At 40.9% G+C, this 23,449-nt stretch overlaps 2 protein-coding genes across 6 annotated transcripts; one reads left to right on the forward strand and one right to left on the reverse strand.

Annotated features, from left to right (window-relative positions):
- Window positions 1-54: 54 nt before the first annotated feature.
- Window positions 55-18,765, reverse strand: LOC120627842 (two pore calcium channel protein 1-like). 2 transcript variants are annotated; one of them, XM_039895931.1, is made up of 17 exons: window positions 18,613-18,765; window positions 14,374-14,507; window positions 13,943-14,107; window positions 13,664-13,789; window positions 13,319-13,499; window positions 12,953-13,085; window positions 11,413-11,512; window positions 10,029-10,209; window positions 9,754-9,966; window positions 9,572-9,691; window positions 9,325-9,493; window positions 9,099-9,269; window positions 8,641-8,836; window positions 5,033-5,138; window positions 4,843-4,949; window positions 2,940-3,048; window positions 55-1,826 (listed from the first exon to the last, which is right to left on the reverse strand). In XM_039895931.1, the coding sequence occupies exons 1-17, from the start codon at window positions 18,713-18,715 to the stop codon at window positions 1,759-1,761; spliced, it is 2,382 nt and encodes a 793-aa protein (XP_039751865.1). In that variant the 5' UTR covers window positions 18,716-18,765; the 3' UTR covers window positions 55-1,758. The 2 variants fall into 2 exon arrangements, with proteins under 2 accessions (XP_039751865.1, XP_039751866.1); XM_039895932.1 differs by lacking the exon at window positions 55-1,826 and having other exon boundaries at window positions 3,007-3,048; window positions 4,785-4,949.
- Window positions 18,766-19,432: 667 nt separating this feature from the next.
- Window positions 19,433-23,388, forward strand: LOC120628262 (60S ribosomal protein L6). 4 transcript variants are annotated; one of them, XM_039896546.1, is made up of 6 exons: window positions 19,433-19,567; window positions 19,958-20,105; window positions 21,450-21,601; window positions 22,028-22,199; window positions 22,407-22,592; window positions 23,205-23,388. In XM_039896546.1, exons 2-6 carry the CDS (start codon window positions 19,959-19,961, stop codon window positions 23,364-23,366), a joined length of 819 nt encoding a protein of 272 aa, XP_039752480.1. In that variant the 5' UTR covers window positions 19,433-19,567; window position 19,958; the 3' UTR covers window positions 23,367-23,388. The 4 variants fall into 4 exon arrangements, with proteins under 4 accessions (XP_039752480.1, XP_039752478.1, XP_039752479.1 ...); XM_039896544.1 differs by having other exon boundaries at window positions 19,560-19,669; XM_039896545.1 differs by lacking the exon at window positions 19,433-19,567 and adding an exon at window positions 19,578-19,740.
- Window positions 23,389-23,449: the final 61 nt, after the last annotated feature.

Raw genomic sequence — 23,449 nt, forward strand, 5'->3', positions numbered from 1 at the left:
CATTCTAATGTTTTGTCTGAGCTATAAGTAGTCAACAAATTCTACGGTAAGTCGCGTAGCTCGCCTGTCGAACTACAAACTTTTTATCGTATTAATCTTGGTATCTACAACAATGAAGGTAACGCGCCAGACTTTTACTGTCAACTTTCGTGCGATAGTTTGTTGGTGTCAATAATTCTACGATCCGATTGTTCATTAGCTGCAAGCGACTAAATGCGACCCAGCACTTTGCTAATAAATGCTTACATAACGAGCCGGTACTCACAGGCATCTGCGAACTGGGACTAAGTATTAATAACCGTAAACATTTTAGAATTAATGTCCCATTTGTGGACAATTGCCTGCTTGGCCAACCGTTCGGCCGAGCGGGCCGACTCGAGGCAATCACTGTAGCCTTACTACAAGATTTGCTCTTACTTGAACGACGAAATAAAATGGAAATAGCTGTTTCCTTAAAGCTCAAAGCCTATAATTATTAGCTCGTGCTGCTGACAGAGCGTTTGTAAAACAACAACAGAAATACAGAATTTGCGAATCTTAAATTAGAGATATTAGGTCCATTTCACATTTAAGATACAGTTTGATATGCCAAGCGACTCCTCTATGGGAGCGAGCAAATCTTAAACTGGGGCTACTGCACCAGCGAATGCCGGCAACGAGTTTTAACTGCGACTGCCGCCCTCCGACGCGTCTGGAGCAAAGTGAATCTTACTGATGCCATTTCTCTAAATAGGATTCTCCTAAAATACAAGGCAAAGGTCAAACATAAATAAAGCTTAGCTGCCCACACGAATAAATACTCAGCCGCATCGGTACCGTATCACAGTTAATCATAATACCCTCACAGTAGAAATAAGCAAAATTATATATTCGCATTCTCCCTATGAATATCAAACTTAACGTAATCAAAATACTTATCTATATGTTCTTATCTATTAAAATCTCTACAATACTTATTGTTTCTAATTCTTCTATAAAAATTCGTCACAAATTTTTGAGTTTCTTTTCATTTTGAGTTTCTTGAATCTGTGTGCATACATTTGATTGAACGCGCTGCAATACCTGGTTGTAACGCGTTCGTCAAATGTAGGTACCCTTAGTACAAGATTTGCTTTTGAGAAGGCGCTTTTCAGTTTCGACACGCTATAGCGTCAGAGTAAACGCTACCTACTTACTTAATTCCTTTGAAGCTCAAATTTGGCCACAATACTACAGCTAGGGCATTGGCAGAATATTTGTAAATAAAAAAACGGAATTTGCGACTATGCAGATATTATAGTAACGGTACCTACTCTGCACTTTCGAGCGACAGACGTTGCGGGAATATTGAACACACACACATTTCGCGTCATGCTGGCCCGCCAGAGCACTAACGGATACAACCAAGCTCGCACACCGTACCCGCCTCGGTGTTACGAATATGTGACATTGTTTTTATTTGTAGCGGCCGCACTACATTTTATTACTGGAGCTAATGACGTTGCTAGTTCTGACGTAGCTAATGCGCAACGCGTGCTTCGGCCGCGTCGTGGGACTACTGCAGTACTGAGACTCGTAGTCTCCCGCAGCGGCCCCCCACCCATCGCTCGAGGACTCGTCCGTGCGCAGCGAGGCACTTCCTACGTGCAAACGCACTGGCTACTCTTAGTTGCTTTTCATAACTCGTTTTGAAGTAGGCTAGTCTATTTTCAGTTTTGGACAGAACCGGACGGTCGGCCGATGCACGTCGACGCAGCCCGGCGGCGCCAGCCCGGCGGCCTACAACTGCTGGCCGGCGGGAGCGTCGGGCGCGGGAGGCTCGTCGGCCGCCAGCGCGGATGGCGTGTCTGTTAAAAATCATTCTTTATACCTAATGTTGTGTAGATGCCAATCGATAATCAATTAGGGTCATGAAAGGTGGTGAATCACTAAAAATAGAGACTTCCACAGTTTTTCTGGGCGTGACCTTGGATAATAAGCTACAGTGGGGTGCCCATATAGATTCACTAGCGGGTAAACTAAGCTCGGCTGCCTACGCAGTCAGAAAAATTAGACAGATTACTTGAAATAGCTAGGCTAGTTTATTTTGCGTACTTTCATAGTGTTATGTCCTATGGAATCTTGTTATGGGGTAAAGCAGCTGATATCGAAACTATATTTATATTGCAGAAAAGAGCTGTACGGTCAATATATAAACTTAAATCACGCGAATCCCTCCGTGAGAAGTTTAAAGAAATAGGCATACTTACTGTAGCTTCACAATATATTTATAACAATATAGTATTTGTAAAACAACATATTAGTCTTTATAAACAAAAAGTGGACATAAACAGTCGACTTACAAGAAATGGTCATAAATTAGTGTCATCTGCATATCGTCTGCGTAAGGTACTGGGATCATTTGTGGGATTTAGTATACGCTTTTATAATATGATTCCTAAGGTGATTTTGGACCTGCCAATGCACAAGTTTAAAGAATTTGTTAAAACACATTTATTACAGCGAGGTTACTATACAATTGATGAATTTTTTAATGACAAGGTTGCTTGGAAGCATCCGGCTCCGCTTTCAGCTCTCACAAGATAGAAAAATGAATGTTAAAATGCAAAATGTAAATTGTTGATGTTGGAAAAGAGCAACTGCTGAGTTTCTTGCCGGCTTCTTCTCGGTAGAATCTGCCTTCCGAACCGGTGGTAGAATCACTACAAACAGACAGACTTGACGTTTCAAAAGTGCTTATATTAGGCCTACTTGAAATAAATGAATTTTGAATTTTGAATTTTGAAAAAGTAAATAGCGCCGCCCTGAAACAATTTCCGGCCTTCGGGGGTAGGCTAAAGTGAATAAACATCTTCAGCCTTTTGCTGAAGATGTTTATTGTGTATATATACTAAGTGGTCAAGTTTGGGTCTCGTGCTGAAATGGGTGCACCCCTTCGGGAAGCGTTCGCTCTGGCTCACCCTCGCTGTCGTCGTCCTCGGCCAGCCACTTGAGGATGTCGCTCTGGTACATGCGGCGCTGCAGCACCTCCTTGGTGCGCGGCCGCGTGCCCACGAACGTCACCTGCATCTGCAAGTACGCGGCGCCGCGTCAGCTTATGCCCACGCAGGGGTACGACACGTCAGCACGCGCCCACGCAGGGGTACGACACGTCGGCACGCGCCCACGCAGGGGTACGACACGTAAGCACGCGCCCACGCAGGGGTACGACACGTCAGCACGCGCCCACGCAGGGGTACGACACGTCAGCACGCGCCCACGTAGGGGTACGACACGTCAGCACGCGCCCACGTAGGGGTACGACACGTCAACACGCGCCCACGTAGGGGTACGACACGTCAGCACGCGCCCACGCAGGGGTACGACACGTTAGCACGCGCCCACGCAGGGGTACGTCACGTCAGCACGCGCCCATGCGGGGATACGACACGTGGGTTCTTCCTGAGCTCCAGTTTTGCGTAAATTTTTCACAGTAATTATTCAGATTAGGATTGCGCTGCGTGCAAACGTTCGAATCTGAAAATTTTCTAAGGTACGTAATATAATATAATAATTTTATTTATTTGGAAAACAAACAGCTATATGTACATTTTACATAGTTACAAAATAAGCCCGTTTCCACAAAATTTGTAAATACATATTTACTAGGCAAATTTCCCGATCGGGTAGATGTGCTTATTTGAGCTCGCGTTCAAGAGTTAGGTTACGTTTGCTGCCGAAAGCAGGAAACGACTTAGACACATTTGCTGATTTCGGATGCAAACCTCTCGTACTATTAAAAGAATATATGTCGGCGCAATTTATGAATTGACGATCACACGTGTAGTGCTGTGTAATTGCAACAACAATAACAACACCTGTCGTCGCACACCATGAGTCAACAAACGCACGTGCAGTGCTGAGTAGTTACAACAACACAAAATCCCCCACCATCAGCGGTTGGACCATAAAACAGTGTGTTTTCCCCTTCTCAGCTCAGAAGCGAGCGAGTCGCCGTAGTTGTCGGAACGTTCCTGCGTAATAAACGCTCTGAGTTATTATTTGTGGTTTTATTGATTACTCAAGACCATTGGATTATCATGCGCTACCCGATAAAGGAAATACTCCAACATATATGTATCAATATGTTGGTATTTATTGTTATATCTATTGCATGACCTTTGGAGAAATCTATTTCTACAGTAATTACGATTAACTTGCCAAAAGATGAAATGTGTACCAATAACAATAATAATTTATTTGCTAGAATTGTGGGTCATAACAAGTTGTTTTACAATAATTAAAATACATTACTACACAATGTACTGTCAACTACATTTTTTTCTGGTTTCTATAATTAAAAGAGTAGGTAGGTACGGAAACATAAAGTCGTAAATGATATAGAAACGTTAAACCGAATTCTCAATATTACTGTGCAGCAACAAATCCACTTAAATGCAATTTTTAATTGGCAAGTTTCTCATTGATATAAATACGAAATCACCGCGTCTGTCTCTTACAGAGGTAAAATATCCTCTTTCAGAAGTAAAATACTTTAAAACAGGTTTTTTTCAAACAAAATTTATTGCTAGAGTAAATGCTTTGTGGTATGCTGGATACTATTAAGTTACACTGCTGTTACACCGGACAGGATCCAATGTACGACCGTACCGAATCGTAACAGGATTCAATTGACATAAACCATGTCAATCGATCGTGTCCACAAAATTTCTGAAACAATTACATCTTAGACGATGCGCTTGCAGGTAGGCTCACTCATGTTAAAGTCACCCAGCATTACAGATTAGTCGGCTGACTACGCATACCTCAGTTGGCAATGCGCCGAGGTGCGTGCGCAGACGGGACGCGGTGTGAGCCACTCACCCCGGGCGGCAGGTGCGCGCGCAGCGCGTCGGCCAGCGCGCCGGCCGCGCCCAGCCGCTGCGCCTCCTCCCAGCTCGTGTGCACCTCCTCGTGCAGCAGCTTCTCCTCTGCGGAACAGCCCCGTGAGTGCGCCGCACGCGAGCCGCACGCGAGCCGCACGCGAGCCGCACGCGCGCCGCACGCTACTCACCGTCCCGCTTGCTGGTGCTGCGCTTGTACTGGATGCGGAAGCGGAAGGCCTCCAGCACGCTCGCCACCACGATGGTCAGCACCACCATCGTGAACAGGTAGAACACCTGCCGGGGAACGGCGTGACTCAGTGCTAAATAAGTAAGGCAATGCCTAAATAAGTAACGCCTAAACTGAGGACATTCCTAGGCATACATCAACCGTCCACGATAGTTATCACCTAATGATTGGTGAAACGATTCCATGACAACTGTCACTTCCAAATATGAGCTGTCACAAAAGCAGATCCATGGGCAAATCCACGCAGCTGATGAGTTGTTAGCCCTAGGACTGTATAATATGGTTCGTTTTGAGTCATATATAAATATCAATGTACTCATGACATACCAATACCTAATCAAGACTGTAGTAATATATTCACTGACAATTTAGATATTTTCCCAGAGCGGTCTGGACATGTCACACATGTTCCTGTATCCTTAAATTCTAATTTGTCCACTAAACCTAAAATAAAGTATAATAACATCTGACAAGCTAGGTAGCGGTTTTGGTCCTATTATGAATTGTTACCTAAACCACTCAGTGACTGGTTAGGCTAGTTTTGATTGTGTCATTAATAGCCTAAATGAAAAAAATTTAGATAGGCATACAAATGTTGTTTTATTGTTAGGTGACAGTTTAAATGTCAAAAAGCATCATATTATAAGATGCATTGAACAATTACTGTTTTATACAAAAGATAAATTGTATCTGCCTAAAAAGTGTAAGCAGCAGACATCGTTTTGCTAGCTTACAATTTAAATGATACGGTTACAACTGTTGTAAGAAAGTCAATTGATACTTTTACAAATTGTACTTCAAGTACTTCTATTTCTATTACTGACCCCAAGTACTTGCGCTATTACTATTAAGAATTCTTATAATGATTTAACCTAGATAGTAAGACAACGTAGAAGGTCTGCCATATGAACATTGTACACTAAAATATATAGAGCTTCACCGGCAAAGAATTATAAATAGAGCTGTTTGTTGAGAAACTCAATGTTCATATTCTGTGTATAACAGAGCACTGGCTCACTAGCTCACAATTAGCAGTAAACATCAATTTATATTGTCAAGTGCGTTCTTCAGAAGGACTGCAATTCACGGTGGATCTTTAATTTTTGTAATAATATAATTTGTAAAGAACGAAAAGACACAGTGGGTCTTTCTGTTGAACGCATTGCAGAACTATCTGGTGTGGAGCTCGAGCGATTTATAATATTGAGTGTATACCGACCCCCTTCAGGTGATTTTAGCAATTTTGAGAATGCCGAAATTGCATGATTCAAACGTGAAATTTCTGCCAAAATCCCTGGTATTGCGTGTGAACATTTTCATCCGGACAGTCTTTTTAGTGCACTATTTAAAACTATAAACAACGAATTTAACAAAATATTCAACTTTAAGCACATCAATGTCAATAATAAATTAAAATTTATTGATTGGGCTACTGTAGGTATATATGAGTGCAATGTTTTATTTAATTTTAAACATATATCTGCAATAAATATTGTTAGCCGCATCCCCCATCGATACCGACCCTCCTATAAAACCAAGCACTGTACCGTCATAAATTCATTTGTTCGTTGGATCTCAATGAAGAACATTGTGTGTGCTGTACATATCGGGTCACGTGAGCCATTTTTCTTGTATTTGTTAATTGTTATTTTTGTGATAATTTGCGTGTTATTGTGTGCTTATTTTTATGTAGTATGGATCTGTTCTTATTTTGGTTATGTATATTTTTTTGTTAAAATTGAAATTTGTAATTTAAAGTTAGGCTGATCGTGATTCTTTTTATTTTTAATTTTAAATCCTCTGCTGATCGTTAGAATATTGTTAAGAATTTCAGGTTATTAAAGTTGGATAAACCCGGTGATCTGTGGGGTATGTCGGTGATGGCTATTTCTGACATTGTTGACGTTATTGCCCCTTATCTAGCCGTAATTTTTAATGAATGTGTTGATATGGGTATTTTTCCGAACCTATAATGAAAAGTAAATTAATTTAAATCCGGTCATAAAGATGACCTTAACAATTACAGGACTATTTCAATCTTGCCAACTCTTAGTAAGGTCTTTAAAAAAATTATACTTTATCAACTTCTAATTAAATCATTTTAATGTAAATAACTTACTTCAACTTTTGTTATTAAAACTAAGCCATTATGGTATCAAAAACGTTGAACTCAATTAAATAGCCTCGTATCTAAGTGATAGAATTCATAGGGTATGCGTAAAAAACACAAAGTCCAAGGGATCATCTAACTTAATGGGTGTCCCACAAGGCTCAATTTTGGGTCCCTTATTATTTTTGGTGTATATAAATGATCTACCACACCATGTCATGATCGAAACAAAGATAATTTTGACAACGTAAACCGTGCTTTGTCTCATGTGTCAAACTGATTTACCGTTAATAGCTTACTTTTAAATGCTAAGAAAACCCAGTGTTTGTAATTTATTTTGCCTAACGAAAAAAATTGATAAAAACATCATAATAAATGGAGAAACACTAAAAATATTAAACTCCACTGTTTTTCTAGGAGTGACCTTAGATTGTAAGCTACAGTGGGGTACCCATATAGAAAGCCTAGCGAGTAAACTCAGCTCAGCTGCATATGCAATCAGGAAAATAAGACAGCTTACCGATGTTGAAACAGCTAGGCTTGTTTATTTCGCATACTTTCACAGTATTATGTCCTATGGGATCTTGTTGTGGGGAACAGCTGCAGATATTGAAAGTATATTTATACTGCAAAAAAGAGCTGTACGATCAATATATAAACTTGGATCACGCGAATCACTTCGTGAAAAATTTAAACAAATAGGTGTACTTGCAGTAGCTTCGAAATATATTTATAATAATATAGTCTTTGTGAGACAAAATATAACTCTTTATAAACAAAAAGCTGATATTAACAATCGACTTGCCAGAAACGGACATTAATTTGTGATATCTGCATATTGTCTGCGAAAGGTACAGAACTCCTGTGTGGGGTAGAGTATATCCTTTTACAACATGATTCCTAAGGTAATTCTTGACCTACCAATATATATATAACAAATATGTAAAAACTCATCTAAAACAGCGAGGTTACTATACATTTGATGAATTCCTTAATGACAATGTAGATTGGAAGCAGCCAGCCTCGCTCTCATCTCCCGCATGATAGAAAAATGATTGTAAATGTTGATGTTGGAAAAGGGCTACTTCTGAGTTTCTTGCCGGCTCTTCTCGGTAGAATCTGCTTTCAGAACCGGTGGAAGAGTCACTACAAACATACATACTTGACGTTTCAAAAGTTACAAGCACTTTATTTATTTCAAGTAGGCCTACTTGAAATAAATAAATTATGAATTTGAATTTGAATTTTTCTATAGATATCGCATACGTTATTAGGCATTTGATTTAGGCTAGATTTTACCTAGATTTAGTGAAAACGGGCACTTATCTCTAAACAATACTTTTCTCCATGTATCACACATTTTAAAACCCGGTTTTAAATAGTCCTGCAGTAGTTGTGACCTTCGAAGGAACCATTCCTCGAGAGAGTGATGCTCATACCATGAAGTAGATCCTGCTAAACGGGCCCACGACAATGGCGTACGCGTTCATGAGGATGAACCAGTTGTTGACGACCGTCAGCTCGAACAGAGTCACGCCGCTTGTGAGCAGGTTCTCGAAGTTGTTGAGGTAGTAGTAGCCCAGCGCCGTCGAGCTGTTGGACGAGAACTTGTAAAAGTCCTCCACCGTCGTGTTCCTGAAACGGGAAGGGAACATCTTACAGGGAAGAAACTTGGAATCTTTTAGAACTTTTTCAGTGATATGGTTCTTTTACAGTAGACTACTACTAGATGACGCAACGGTTATAAGACTGATACAATTGCTCGGAACCAATTCGGCATCGGGGATACGAGAATCGGGACTCAATCAAATTAGTTAAATGACACAACACTGGATGTTTATTGGATTGCAGTTCGAACAGCTCAGCCCGGACACTACGCAATGAATGGCCAACTCACACGCAGCAGTTCCGGAGCTCGGCGCCCGCGAACAGCTCCATGCCCACGATGGCGAAGAAGTAGTACATGACCAGCATCACGCAGCCCGCCGACGACATGAGCGGCGTCAGCAGCACCAGCGTGCCGAACACGTCGCGGTAGCGCTTCTTCAGCTTGTACAGCCGCATGAGCCTGCAAGCGCGAGGCGTGAGTGGCTGCGGGCGCGCGCGGCGAGGCGCGGCCGTACCTGAGCGGGCGGAACACCACCACGACGAACAGGTCCGGCGCCGCGCTCAGCAGCGCGGCGCCCAGCAGCGCCAGCAGCGTGGCGCCCAGGTCGAACACGTTCCAGCCGCTGGCCAGGTAGCGCGCCGGGCCCGCCGCCAGCACGCGCACGCCCGCCTCCAGCAGGAACACTGCCGGGCACGCGCCTGCGCTCAGTCTCAACATCGCGTCAATGGAACGGGCCGAAGCGGCCGCGGCCGGAGACTCACGCGACAGGAACAGCCACGTGTCCCACGACGCGCACAGCAGGCGCGCGCTGTCGCGCAGGCCGCCCGCCGCCTCGCACACGCGCAGCAGCATGGCCACGCCGTTGCCCAGCACCAGCGCGTCTGTAACACGCGAGCGGTTGGCACGACGCGGGCCGCGACCCTTGCCGGCACGGGGCACTCACACACGAGGTGCTCGAAGTAGGGCCAGGCCACGGCGGCGGACGCCCAGCGGCCCAGCGGCTCGAGCGGCCCGGCGCCCAGCCACGGCGCGCGCGCGGCCTGCGGCGCCCAGCGCAGCGACAGCGCGTCGTACAGCGCCGCGAACTCGCCGCGCGACAGCGCGCCCGTGCCACTGCGGTTCAGCTGCTTGAACATCAGGAACACGTCCAGCGGACCTGCGGAGCACACGCGGCTCGTACTCGGGCGGCGGGCGCGCGGCGCGGGCCGGCGCACCCACCGTAGTGCGGCGCGTAGTGGCGCAGCAGGCCGGCGAAGTGGCGCAGGCGCACGGCGCGCGGCGCGCGGCGCGACACGAGCAGGCGGAAGGCGCGCCGCGCGGCGCCGCGCCGGTGCAGCAGCAGCGCGCGGCACTTGTCCCGCTCGATGCGCGTGAAGGCCTCGTACACGACGGCCAGCATCTACGCGCGCGGAAAATGAAAAACAATAATTAGGTACTTCAATTGCTAGTATCTAATTTCTGAAGTAAATATTGATTCGTTAAATTCAATACAAAAAAAATTATTACGTTCGGGTAGCAACTAGCCGGGTCCCTGATTTCTTTTGTTTTTATATAGTTTCTGCTTTGAAAGACTAATGTTTTATCTTATAGAAGCTCTTGTAACTGAAGTTACTAACATTTTTAAAGGAAACATGGAAAATCCAAAAAAAAAATTGTCTGTGCGTGTAACCTTTACGCGCGGTTGAAATAAAACTTTTATAATTTTTTATTGAAGACAGAGTAAAATGTTCCTGGGACACCGCCATTTCATTTAATATTCACTATTTCATTTCATATTCTATTTAAAATATTTAATATCACTTTCACATTTTATAAATATGTATTTTCATTTAGTAAATAGAATAATTGAGAGTATAAAACTGAACGTTAGATCAGCACATGACAATATCACCTTGTCATTGAATATTATAGAATGTCGCAATCGTCAGAAAATTTATTAATAAATAAACAAATTAATTAAAAAATTATTAATATATTTAGAGATTTTCAAAAAACTTTGCAATTTAATTTTTTTTTATAAACTGTTGAATTTTTATTCACTTTGCTATTCACAATGGATCCGTTTGAAAATATTGGAAATAAATAATCCTAGTTAATTATGATATTTGCCACTAGCTGGCGCATAAATCAAGAAGCGTGGAGTGCATGACATATACTTACGACCAATCAACTAAACAGACGTCTAACGTAAGCGTTACTTCCGTCAGAAAAAATCTGAGTTACTCCTTAGTCGCGCCTAAAGAAGTTTAACTTCAACAAGGAAAATGCATGAATCAAAGTCAAGGTCAAAAATATCTTTATTCAAGTAGGCCCATAGATGGCACTTTTGATGCATACATTCCATTAGAAATGTGTATACGGTAGTGAAATGATGGCGATTACCATATTCGTAGACTTAAAACTAAAGCTGCGAGCGTCCCAAACGCGTCCAGGTCTAAGACGAAGCCCACAACAAACTTAGCCATGTATTGTTTTTTGACATTAATAATTTGGGAATGACTAATAATGTGGGAATTATTCATAATCTGTGTGCCCAGAATTTGAAATAAGATTTTTTTGTAAACGGAACATGGTTTATGATAACAAAATGAAACAAACGCACCAGGTTCATGAGCACGTAGAGCACGGTGATGATGTAGAGGATAAAGAAAACCGCATACCACTTCGACTTTGCGTACGACGGCATCATCACGTCCGGGAAACTGAAATCGAATCTCATCAAAACGCAGTTCATTATTTGCTTACACACTAGATATGGCAGACATGTGACAAAAATATAAATCAATTAAAAGTAAAACTTAAAATGAAACAGTGAACAGACGCACGAATTCAAGATGTTTATTTCTTAAGCGTATACTCGTGAGAGAGAAGTCGTTGCCGCTTTGATGAAATTCATGGAGTTAGGCTTCATTTGATGGCACCGCTCCCGCTCGATCGAAGCGCTCTATCATCAGCATTTCGTAAATTACACACAGTTTTAGTCTCCCACAGATAGGTACACCTTTTTCCCACTTTTCCAGCACAATCCGCATTATTCGGTGTACCAGACTCCGTTCCAAAGTGTGTTTGTGTGTGAGTGTAACGGGTCACCCCGAACAGCTGCTGAACCATCTACGTACAATATTTGTACGAGATGTATTGGGTGTTAAGACACTCATTTTCAACGAAATTTGTCAGAGTGCCGTCCAACAGTATCAAAATTAATGCTTTACGAAAATTTACAAAACAGATATATACATTCAGGGGTGTTTAACTCACCTAACCTATTACCTAACCTAACTTTTTGTATAATCCGGCGCAAAACTAATTTAGCTTCTATGTACCTACTCGAAGTTTAGGTTCGGTGCAAGGACGTTTTCCTTAGTGCAGACTTCTGGCCTGATGGCATAGTCTAATGTCAAGTGAGAAAAACCCTTTCTTCGGGCTACTTGTCTATACTTAGAATAAAACTGTAACTGGAAGATTTCTGTACATTTGAAATATTTTGAAAATTTTGACGGGGGTTGCTTTATAATCGATACTGAGTCCAAAACAGATTTTTATTTAATTTTTGTCTGTCTGTCTGTCTGTCTGTCCGGGCATAACGTGAAAACTACAGAACGGATTTAAATACAATTAGGTATAGTGGTAGCTGATATTCCGGGTCAACATATAGGCTATTTTTTATAATTCTTTTTTAACTTGAAAGTGTATACTATCAAACATGTATTGTCTATTTTTTATTAACATCTGATAAATATTGTCGGAGATAAGTACATAACTCTTCACAAATAACAGCAAATCGCAATGTATATGGGACAACGATCGAATGCACGCGTACCATCGTACTAATATTATAGTCCGCTAGTTTTTTTTTTTAAGTAGTCTTAAGATTTTTGATTTATATAGTAGAATTGTTATATTTTTTATCTTTGTAGTGCATTTTATGAGTTTTTTATATAGAGCATAGATTGCAGTATTGCCTGGATATCACTCATTTTTAATCCGTGCGTCTGTTTCATTTTAGATTACTTTCCTTGATACAAAAATCGTACTGCACCAAAACTAGTAGCACTTTATGGACACAGCAAGGTAGATGAATGAGTGTGGAAGCGATAGTTGTTGTAGAATGTTTCAAGTGATCCATTCGGAAGTGCACTTACTTAGCCGTCGTAAGCAGCACGAACATACTGACGAACGAGTCGCTGATGGTCTGAAAGTGGCCGTTGTCCACGTGCTCCGAGAACAAGTAGTAGCCCAGCAGCGAGTACGTCGCTACGAAGAACATCAAAAGACCTGGAACAGGTAGTAAAATAGTAACAATATTTAATACCATCGTGTTTATGTAAATTCCAAATTTACAACAATTTACATTGCGTTTTGCCTGAGGATATCATCCTTCGGGTAAAAAAAGTACATTACAACCCATCCTCTCTGCTGTCGGGTAATCACCAACGTCGGGCGGAGTAAAGTATGCCCGAGGCAGCTCTGGGGTTATGATCGTTCGAGGCGCAGGCCGCGGCACGCACCGAGCATGTCGATGATGGGCGGCAGCGACTGCAGGATCTGGCGGATGAAGCGCCGCACGCCGCCGCAGTGGCGCGTGTCCACCAGGAAGATGGGCCGCAGCGCGCGCGACGCGCGGAAGTGCGCCGACTGGCGGCACAGCACCACCACCGCTTCTAGAACCATGAGCAGGAGGGTTATCCCCTGCAACAACAAACGGGCGCGTCAGTCCAGCCGACTCGCACCTCGCACCCGTGCAGGTGGCCGCCTGTAGGAGCTGATCCCAAATGGAAAAGTGCGAGAAAAATGGATGCAACTGGACGGTTATACATCCTCATAAGCATAAAATAAATAACCGTTGTCCGTACCTTAATCATTGTCCGCTTGTGCTTAAGGATGGTGCCCCAGCCGATCCACTTCAGCTTGAGCTGCAGCTCGATGCCGATCACGGCCAGCGCCAGCAGCTCCACCGTGCCGTGCGCCCACACCGGCAGCTGCGAGCGCACTCCTCATTATACATCGCTAATCATTACAAACACAGATTACCAATCTCTACTAATCCGAGAAGCTCCCAAAGAAGGTATTCATTTAAGCCCATGGTATTGGTATTTAAGGTCATGTATTTTCCTAAAAAGAGGCATACGCACTTTGAAAGCGGGCACGGCGGGGTCCTCGCTGAAGGCCAGCAGGATGAGCACGAGCGAGGCCAGCAGGTCGAGGCCGTGGTACCAGGGGTTGTGAACGCGCAGGTACGCCGGCAGCTCCTCCGGGCTGGACGGGTGCGAGTCGAACTTCTCATTGTTTTGACCTTCCTGGAAGTACAACACGACTAAACGGCACGAAGAAGTAAAGGAAACTCAAGGATCCATACCCCATAACTACTCGCGCAATTATAATTTCCATCCATATTAATAGTTACCTGGATGTGTGCAAATTTTAAGTCGATCCTAATAATTTTGTATTTTGTATGGTCTGGATAAGAATAAAATTAGTACTACACCGTACTCATCAACAATCGTAAACTACCGCCTAACAGGGTGCGCGGCGCGCCCGCACGTCCTGGGCAGAGTGGACGAACCTCCAGGTAGATGGCGGCCTCGTGGTAGTTCATCTCCCAGTGCTCGTCCTCCGACGCGGGCAGGCCGCCACCCAGCGCCGAGCGGCTGCCCAGCTCAAGCGTGGCGTCGCCGGCCGCGTCCGCCGCCCGGCTGTCTGCGAACACGTGCTGCTCAGCTTGTGCGCTACGCCGCTCTCACCACACTGCGGCCCTTGCATCGGGACGCTGCTTGTAAACATTCTTGTGAACATTTATTCACCTACCCTACTTTTCGTTTTAAACTATATTTTCTTGTTAAACCTCCGATGTAACAAGAAGTACGCTAGTAGGTACTTTTAGGTTATTCTGTGATAAAAGTCAGTATATAATTATTTTTACTTGTTTGATTATTAACGAAAGGAGAATGTTTCCATACGTTCTATTTACTTGTCAGCTGCCCTTATCAATCAGTAAATGTTCACTGTATAATATTAGCTAAAGAGGTCAAGGTTCGCAGTCAAACGCACGTTTTAAATGTAAGTGACAAGTGCAAATCGTGCTTTTGGCAAATTTAAACTATTTTGAAACGATACTATATAGGTATTATTAGTAGTAGTATTTTCCACTATACAGCTAATTTACGTAAGTGGTAAATACCTCCATCTCAGAACAATCATTTTAAAGTACTACCTACCTATCTCATAGAAATATAAGAAACTAGACTATGTACATTTTGCACATAGTTTTGTTAAGTAGCGAATGTAAGTACGAGTATGTAATTAGAATAAAACAAACTTTGTTGTCAGCACTCAGCAGTGGTCAGTATCTACTAATACGATTAGCAAATGTACGGTTTCGAACAATCCGTTCATTGCTATTAAATAGTACCAGGCGCGTTTACAACTATCCGAGTATCTATTGCTATTTTCCACGTGCGAATATATTATGTTAAATATTATTTCATATAAAGGATTCTGCAGTTTAAGAATTATTTGAACCAGTACGTATATTAGATGCAGAGATTTCATAAATATAACACGAAGCCATGTACAATTTTGAGCTTGGGTCAGCTTAAGTTATTTTATAAAAAAGGCAAATAAAATATAGCTACTTTTAAGTTATTGCCTACAAAATCCCATTCGACCTTGCTGCTGCTAACGGTAACTGCTGTCGTAATGAAACATGGCGAGTGACGAGCTTTGTGCCGCAGTAACAATGAAACTTAGACAATTAGACTAAATTTATATGTACTGGCACACGATACCCATTATCCCGCAGCCTCTCACGACTTACGCTACACTCATTTGAATTATAACACTTAGTTACTTAATTCAAACTAAAAAGTACCCTGGTAATCAGGTAAGATTATGTACAAATATAGTAAATACTTTAAGGGAAAAATTGCTCCTAAGCTCTCGTTTTAATTCGTACTTAGTTCGTTTTGACGTACTTACAATTAAATTAAAAATCTAACAAATAACTCACACGATTTAAACGTATACCAATAATCTCTGAATGCATCATAAAGTTTATCGGGAATTTGCACTATACTCGTCATATTTTCGCCACCGTAAATACAGACTACTTGTCATACACTGGAGAGTAAAAGATAACGCCTTATCATTTGCTCCAGATAAGCTTCTGATAACGCCATGATTCATCTCATTTGGAAGTTGGGACACTATTCATGACGTCCTCTCTGGAAGTCGATTCGAACCGTAAACCATATTTGTCTATATTTATAGTTTTTTGTTTGAGAAAACCATATACGAAATCAATTGTTTAGATATTGTTGTAATCCATTCGTAGTAGAGAGTCTCAGGTTCAAATCCTGTCGGTTCCGAAATTTTTTTTATGCTTTTTAAATTTATAAAATTAGTAGCACAGTTCTCTTAAATCAATTTTCACTCTTTTTTTTTCGCGTGTCCTCCGGCTCCCAATCATTTGATGTCGTCTATCCAAGACGACCTTATAATAAACATAGGTTACCCGTTTATTAATTAAATATCGGGTAGATCAAGTTTGAGTTATACCTTAAGATATCTGACGTTAACGGTAAAGCTACTTGAAATTGAATGCTGGCACTGAGCAGTATCGATTACGATTATTGATCAACTTTACTGCGAGATCCGGTATAAGAAATTTATAGATACCCTCATCTGTTATTTATAGATGATAAGAAGTAATTGATATGTGTATAAGTAATTAATAAATAATAGAAATAATTGTAATGTTCATTATTCCACTTCACCGTTGGAGCAAGTGAAATTAGAATAGTTAGAGGTGCGTGCTGGGGTTCGAACTCGGCAACCCCAAAACTTACACCTAAAATCCAGGCAACTATGATTGAACCAAGTTTTTAGTAAGGCAATCTAACACAGTAAGATATAGAGTAAAATAAGGTTTCATTTGATATAACATTTGATCACATAAGAGTATATCGATAACACTAACACTAACACCCACATGCTTATACCTGGCAACTACACAGTTGTGCACAGGGGAACAAGGCAACCTTCACTTTTTCAACTCTGCAGGGTATGTTCTCTCAACAGGTGTAAGATTTTTCAAATAACTTATGGGGTAAGTGGATTTCGTAAATATAATTTTACCAAATATTATTTAATACTATCCGTACACAATTTGACTAGGCAACCTAGAAGTGACATGTCAATGTGTTTATTATCTCTCTATTTTTTCTTATCACTTATAAATAACAGACAAGGATATAACTTTCTTATATGGGATCTTAAGCTAATTAGGCTAAAGGTATGGAATTCATTTGAGACCCAGTATCTGACCTGTATATACATTTTGCAGGAATGCTCTCATCACACACACACATTATTAATTTAAACAACTGTTAAAAAAGTTTAGAGGGTCAAAATGACTCAATTTTATAAACTACAGAATGTAGCTTAACATACTTTTGCTAACTAGATAGCTAAACCTAGCTCAAGGCTTTATAGCTATGGCTAGAGCCAGGAGGTATCATTAGCAACATTTAAATTATTTTCTGAACTGTAGAAAATAATTTAAATGTTGATTTAAATGTTAAATGTTGATTTAAACTGAAGCGTAAAAAGGTATCACACCTTTTTACGCTTCCATTGTTTTTATTTTACCTAGCCTCAATGTAAATACATAATTACCTAAACATTCAAAAATTAGGAGCATCTATAGAAGATTTATTTAGATAATTCAGATTACAGAGAATATAATTAGTATATGAAATAAGATGAATTGATATTAATTGATTAATGATTAACAGGTAGGCACTTTGTGAGTTAACAATAATAATTAAGAGATATCATTGCTGTCACTGAAGGTCACCTATCTTAAACTTTCCTGAATTACACAATCATTATCTTTTGTTTTATTTCATTACAAGTTAGCCCTTGACAGCAATCTCACATTGCGGCAAGTGCTGATGCAGCCTAAGATGGTAGCAGGAATACCAGTGACAATTCAGAAAGTATTAATCCCTAAATTGCTGCTGCTGGAGATCAACCCTGGGTGTGCCACCAAGCCATTGAAAACAACAATATTTGGAACAAGTTGCTTTATAAATTTAAATAAACTTGTAGCATTCTTAGAGATTATGCAAACTTGCATGCAATGGTGTGTAAAGCAAAGTAATAGTCATTTTCAGAATGTCAAATTATACCATTACAACTTTGTACTCTCTAAAATAACATTATGTGTTTATAGCCTTTATTTGGTATAGCAAGGATTATTCTAATCACCAATAACAGTGTGAATCCTCTGTACTAGCCTTGCTTAAGCCATGTCAAAGGAAATTAAGCAACTGATAAAACTTTGAACCATATTTGATTAAACAAGCAACAATGATACTATGCACATATCAACAATTAAATCTGAGTTGAATGTAATTGCATCTATTATTTAATTTATTAAATTATTGTGCATATCTGGTGACTGGTGCTATGACTTAGGCTAAGTGCAAATCTAGAGCATGTGGGTGAGCAGCTACAAATATATATGCAGCTTTATTTACTAAGCCGCCGAAGGAATTAGGTCGACCGTTAGAAGTGTTTATTACGTATAGGTTAGTTAGGTTTATGAGTCAGCGGCTACGTCATTGAGCCATATAGGGCGCTTAAAGATCACTCTCTCAGCGCTGACATCCGAGAGACGTAGACCTCGAGGTGAGAAATTAAACAAATGTTTTAATATGCATTACGAATGTATTGTTAACAAAAAAGCGAATACTCGTAGCGGCAACTACTGTGCAGTGAATAATGTGAGCCTCGTGTTTACTTGTGACATTGGAGCCGTAATTGTTGATGCTGCTGTTCGCGAAGTCATCACTAAACCTTTTGTAACCGTCAGAGGGCGAAGACGGGCTCCGCAAAGAAGCCATTTCCGATTACTGATTTTACTGTGCGAAATGCAAATCCATTTGAAACTGGACTTGGTTGACGTTGACACTTTTGAGAAGTTGACATTGAAAAGGTCGATGATCTGTTGACATTTGAAGTATCGTTCGTAAACTGTTTAGGCTAGCACAACATGACTTATTAATTCTTGAAAAATGCAAAAAAGTGTATTATGATATTAATTTTTTTCTTTATTCTTTCCTATAAAAATTATATTTATATTATTATTTTATTATTTTTTTTTTATTTTTTATTATTTTATTTATTAAATTATTTTTCATCTTAGGAACTGTGCCTCGCTGCGGTGGTTTCGAGGACGTTTGAGATTTTATTTAGTTTTTAAATAGTTTATTTTAGGTTATAGTTATGTATTAATAAAAATGTTAAATAAAAAAAAAAAAAAAACGAGTTAAATAATAAGTTATTTAATAAATTAAATTCACAATGCCTTATAATATAATTTGACTATCGTGTCAATATACTAAAACTAAATTAGTTCATACTAAAATAAATGAATTGAACGATTGAATAGCTTTGTCTCTATATAACAGTGACTCGTGCAGAAGGTCTTAGTGTATATTTTATTATGTTTTCTGTATATTAGCTGTAATATAATGATGTTTGTTAAGATGTCATAGCGACTTAGAGCTTTACTGGTGTACCCCGTGGAAATTATTCCTATAAAATAAATTAATGTAGAAGTATTTTGTCTTTTCAATTTAACACCATTAGACCGGTAACACCGAAAAATCAAGCAAGAGCAGTCGCTTCACTAGTTTGTTTATTATATCTGTGACATTTAATGTCAACTTCTTTTTCTTGAACCCGGTTGAAGTGTGAGTTGATGTTGTGTATTTTCAAAATAAATCCATAAAAATTACTCGTTTAACTAAAGATTAACAGTTATTTAAGTATAATAGTCAATTTATAACTATCAAGTAAGCGGGCCGGTGTTATATTTCCATTATAGACTTTTTTAAAAGACATATTTTACGGAAGAAAGTTTGACGTACGAAAAGTTTGTGATGGTTTTGGAATTAATAATTATATTTACGTCTAATAATTACTCTTTTGTTAAATTTGCATCCTTCTTGAGTACTTAAAACCTGATGTTTTAGGATTAACCAGTTTCACTGTACTTTTGGTGCCAAAGCCCATCTGGAGTGTGAATATAACCTCACAAGTCAGGTGGTGCAGCTTGAGAATTGTTCTTGTTCTTGTTGTAGGATGGCGCCCCCACAGCCCAAGGCGGCGGGTAACGCCCCCGCGGCGCCCGTCGGCGGAGTCCAGAAGGCCAAGCTCGGCAAACCTAGGAATTATGACTTGGGCAATGGTGTCGTGAGGTTCTCTAAGAGCAAAATGTTCCACAAGAAGGTAAGCCATGTTAGGTACTCATTGAACGATTACTTTCTATGAAGTTTAAATTTGTTTTGAAAATTATTTTTCATGTTAGTAAAGGAGATTGAGAACACAGTATGTATCTTGCGTGAGCAACCATTCTTTGACACGATTTTTACATTTATTTCCATTTAGTGGATATATGTTAATGGTTTCATGTATTTTATTATAAAGTCTAGAGCTGAGGATATAGGACTGTCTCCCTGACAGTTTACTTCTGTGTCTTTCTGTTCTAAGCATGTCTAATCTTCTGTTTACTTTATTTTTATCAAAGGTGAGAGAATTATGTTTGCGTTTTATAACTTGTGATAGGAAGAGTTGACGAACCGAAAGAACTTTGCAATCTTTATATAAATCTATTGTGGGGTATCTATATGACTTTTTTGTTATCACTTTTAAAATAGCTCTCTGTGCTCTCTCTAACCGTAGCAGTGATGTTTTATTGCTACCTCCCCAAACTGAAATACAATACAAGAGTAATGATTGCACTATTGCATAATACACCATAAAGATAGTACTTTTATTAGCTGATGACCTAGGATTATTAAATACATAGATAAATTTCCTTATTTTTGTAGTTAGTTTTGATGTTAGTTTATGTGTCAATTCCATACTTATCATCTATAAGTAGTCCAAGATATTTTATATTTAAATTACAGTGAATAAATCAATACTTCCGCCACAACAAATGTTAAGAGTCAACTATAGTTGGATAATGAGATGTTTTGCAAATAAAAACCTCTTTTAATGTTCTATGCACATGACAGATCATAATCAATTATGTTTTGAGTACCTCTGATTTATTATAACTTCAATAATATAAAGTACTTTTTTAAATAAAACTGTGGAAAGGTAGTTAATTTTTTGTAGTCCTGATTAAATTCAATTGAAATATTTAATTTATATTATCAAATGTAATATTGTTAGATATTCAGTTTTTCACATCAAATTTCTGCAAGTCTACCCCAACACTCCCAGCATGGCTAGCATGGGCAGGAGACATTTATATCCCTGGGGAAAGGATATAAATTTTTCTTCTTTCACAGCTTTATCAACTCTCAGAGCACTGCCTCATGAGTGGAAATAAAGTCCAAATAATACATGTGTGTAATAATAAACAGGGGTAAACTTCTCCTATTCCATATTTCCATGCTTTAGCAGGTGGACACGTTAATTATATCCCCTGTCAGTGAATATAATTTTTGTTTCCTGCCTTTAACCTGTATTGAAGAATCAAGGAGAGTCTTTGACCTTTCTCCTATCAATGAAGTTTAGTGCCCTGCTGTGTTGATATATCTGTTGTGATGGTGCAAATTGCAGGCCAAGTACAAGTTCATCGGCAAGAAGCACCCCAAAGCGCCAAAGGCAACGAAGCCCACAGTTGTGGTGAAACCCATCGGCGGAGAGAAGAATGGAGGTACACGTACCGTCCTGCTGAAGCGCCGCAGATCCTTCTACCCCACACAAGACAAGTGAGTCACATTGGGTTTTACATAAAAATATTGTTTTAAATTACAAAAAAAGACTTTCACAACTTGATACATGCTGAAATGATATGCTCAAGTGACTGTGGGTGTTTAGGCCGATTTCTTTGGTTCCTGAGGCAACAAAGTTTAATAATAAGTTATCTTGAAGTAACTTAGGCTATAATTCATTGAAATAATATTAAAGATCCTTATAAAATTTGCAGTAATGTAATCGAGTAGCAAAATTGCCTATAAAATGCATCGGCGTGCGCTGAGATAACTATTGATAATTTACTCAAACAAATATTTCTATTCATTAAATGATTGCTATGGAACTTGATTTTTTTAATCCCAAGACTCCCTCGAAGTGCTCAGTTTGGACATTTAAAGTAGGTTAGGTATCGTTTCAATGTAAATCCGGCACGGTTGCAGGATCCGCACGCGGCCGCACCACAAGACATTCAGCAAGCACGTGCGGCGGACGCGCCCAAACCTGACGCCGGGCGCCGTGTGCATCCTGCTGGCCGGGCGCCACGCGGGCAAGCGCGTCGTGCTGCTGGCCGTGCTGCCCAGCGGCCTGCTGCTGGTCACCGGCCCCTTCGCGGTGAGCTCCGCCCGCATACGGCGCCCGTTCAAACTTCACAAGTCTGCGTTCCAATATTAAGAGGCAGTTAATGATAAGTCTATGTAATAATAAGCCTAAGTAAATGGGTCAAAGGATGGTCGGCACTTTATTTCGCTAACAGTATGTTTTATGATCATTATGTGGTTCGTGTCGCTTTAGCTTGAAAATATAGTGTTGTCGTTGCAGTACAACTCGTGCCCGCTGCGCCGCGTCCCGCAGCGCTACGTGATCGGCACCAGCACGCGCCTGGACCTGGGCGCCTTCCAGCTGCCCGCGCACCTGGACGACGCTTACTTTAAGAAGAACAAGAAGTCCGCCAAGCGCAGCGTCAAGCGCAAGGAGGGCGAGGACATCTTCGTCACCAAGAAAGAGGTGCGTGCCGCCCGCCCGCTGCCGCTGGCGTAGTGAGCTACAGTCTCGGTAGCTCATGTGCCTTGAAATGACATCCGCACTCTGCGCTCATTTTAACATGATTGTCTACATAGGCTTGTATGTGATAGTTGGCATGTCTGGCTGTTTACAAGTTGCCATGAGTCTAGCCCAAAACCTAGTTATTTACGTCTTCTCGCACAGCGCCTGGTTCGACCCAAATAAAACCTTTGCTCAAAAGTAAACGTTTCCTTGTGTGTTTAGCGTCGCAAAGTTATTCATTTCTGCATTCGTTTTTTTTGGTTCCTCCTGCTACTGCAAAGCATCAAGGCCGTTTTTTATTGTATGAGTATTAATTGACTTCAACGTTGACTAAAGTTTGTTATGATATCTTATATTGCCGCAAGAGTTCCGGAATTTGATAATAGTACATTTCACTACACGTGTGGTATTGTCATATTCACTCGTCCTCAATATATTGACATCGTAAATCGGGACTCGTGAAGGAATGACACACTTTCCACACTATCCAAATGAGCCATTATCAAATTAGTGAATCTTGTAGCAATGTAAGATACTGCAACAACGCCCAGTAACGCTCGCATGCGCCTGCAGAAGTACGTGCCGTCGGAGCAGCGCAAGGCCGACCAGAAGCTGGTGGACGAGGCGGTGGTGAAGGCCATCGGCGCGCGCGCCGACAAGAAGCTGGTGCGCGGCTACCTGCGCGCCGCCTTCGGCCTGCGCTCCAGCCAGTTCCCGCACCGCCTGCGCTTCTAGACACAATAAACCTAACATACTATGAGCTTGTTTCATTGCACGCCCCATGCCGCCCGGGTTACCCGGATAGAAACTAAGTATAA

The sequence above is a fragment of the Pararge aegeria genome, chromosome 12 (assembly GCF_905163445.1).
Source record: "Pararge aegeria chromosome 12, ilParAegt1.1, whole genome shotgun sequence".
NCBI classification, from domain to species: Eukaryota; Metazoa; Arthropoda; class Insecta; order Lepidoptera; family Nymphalidae; genus Pararge; species Pararge aegeria.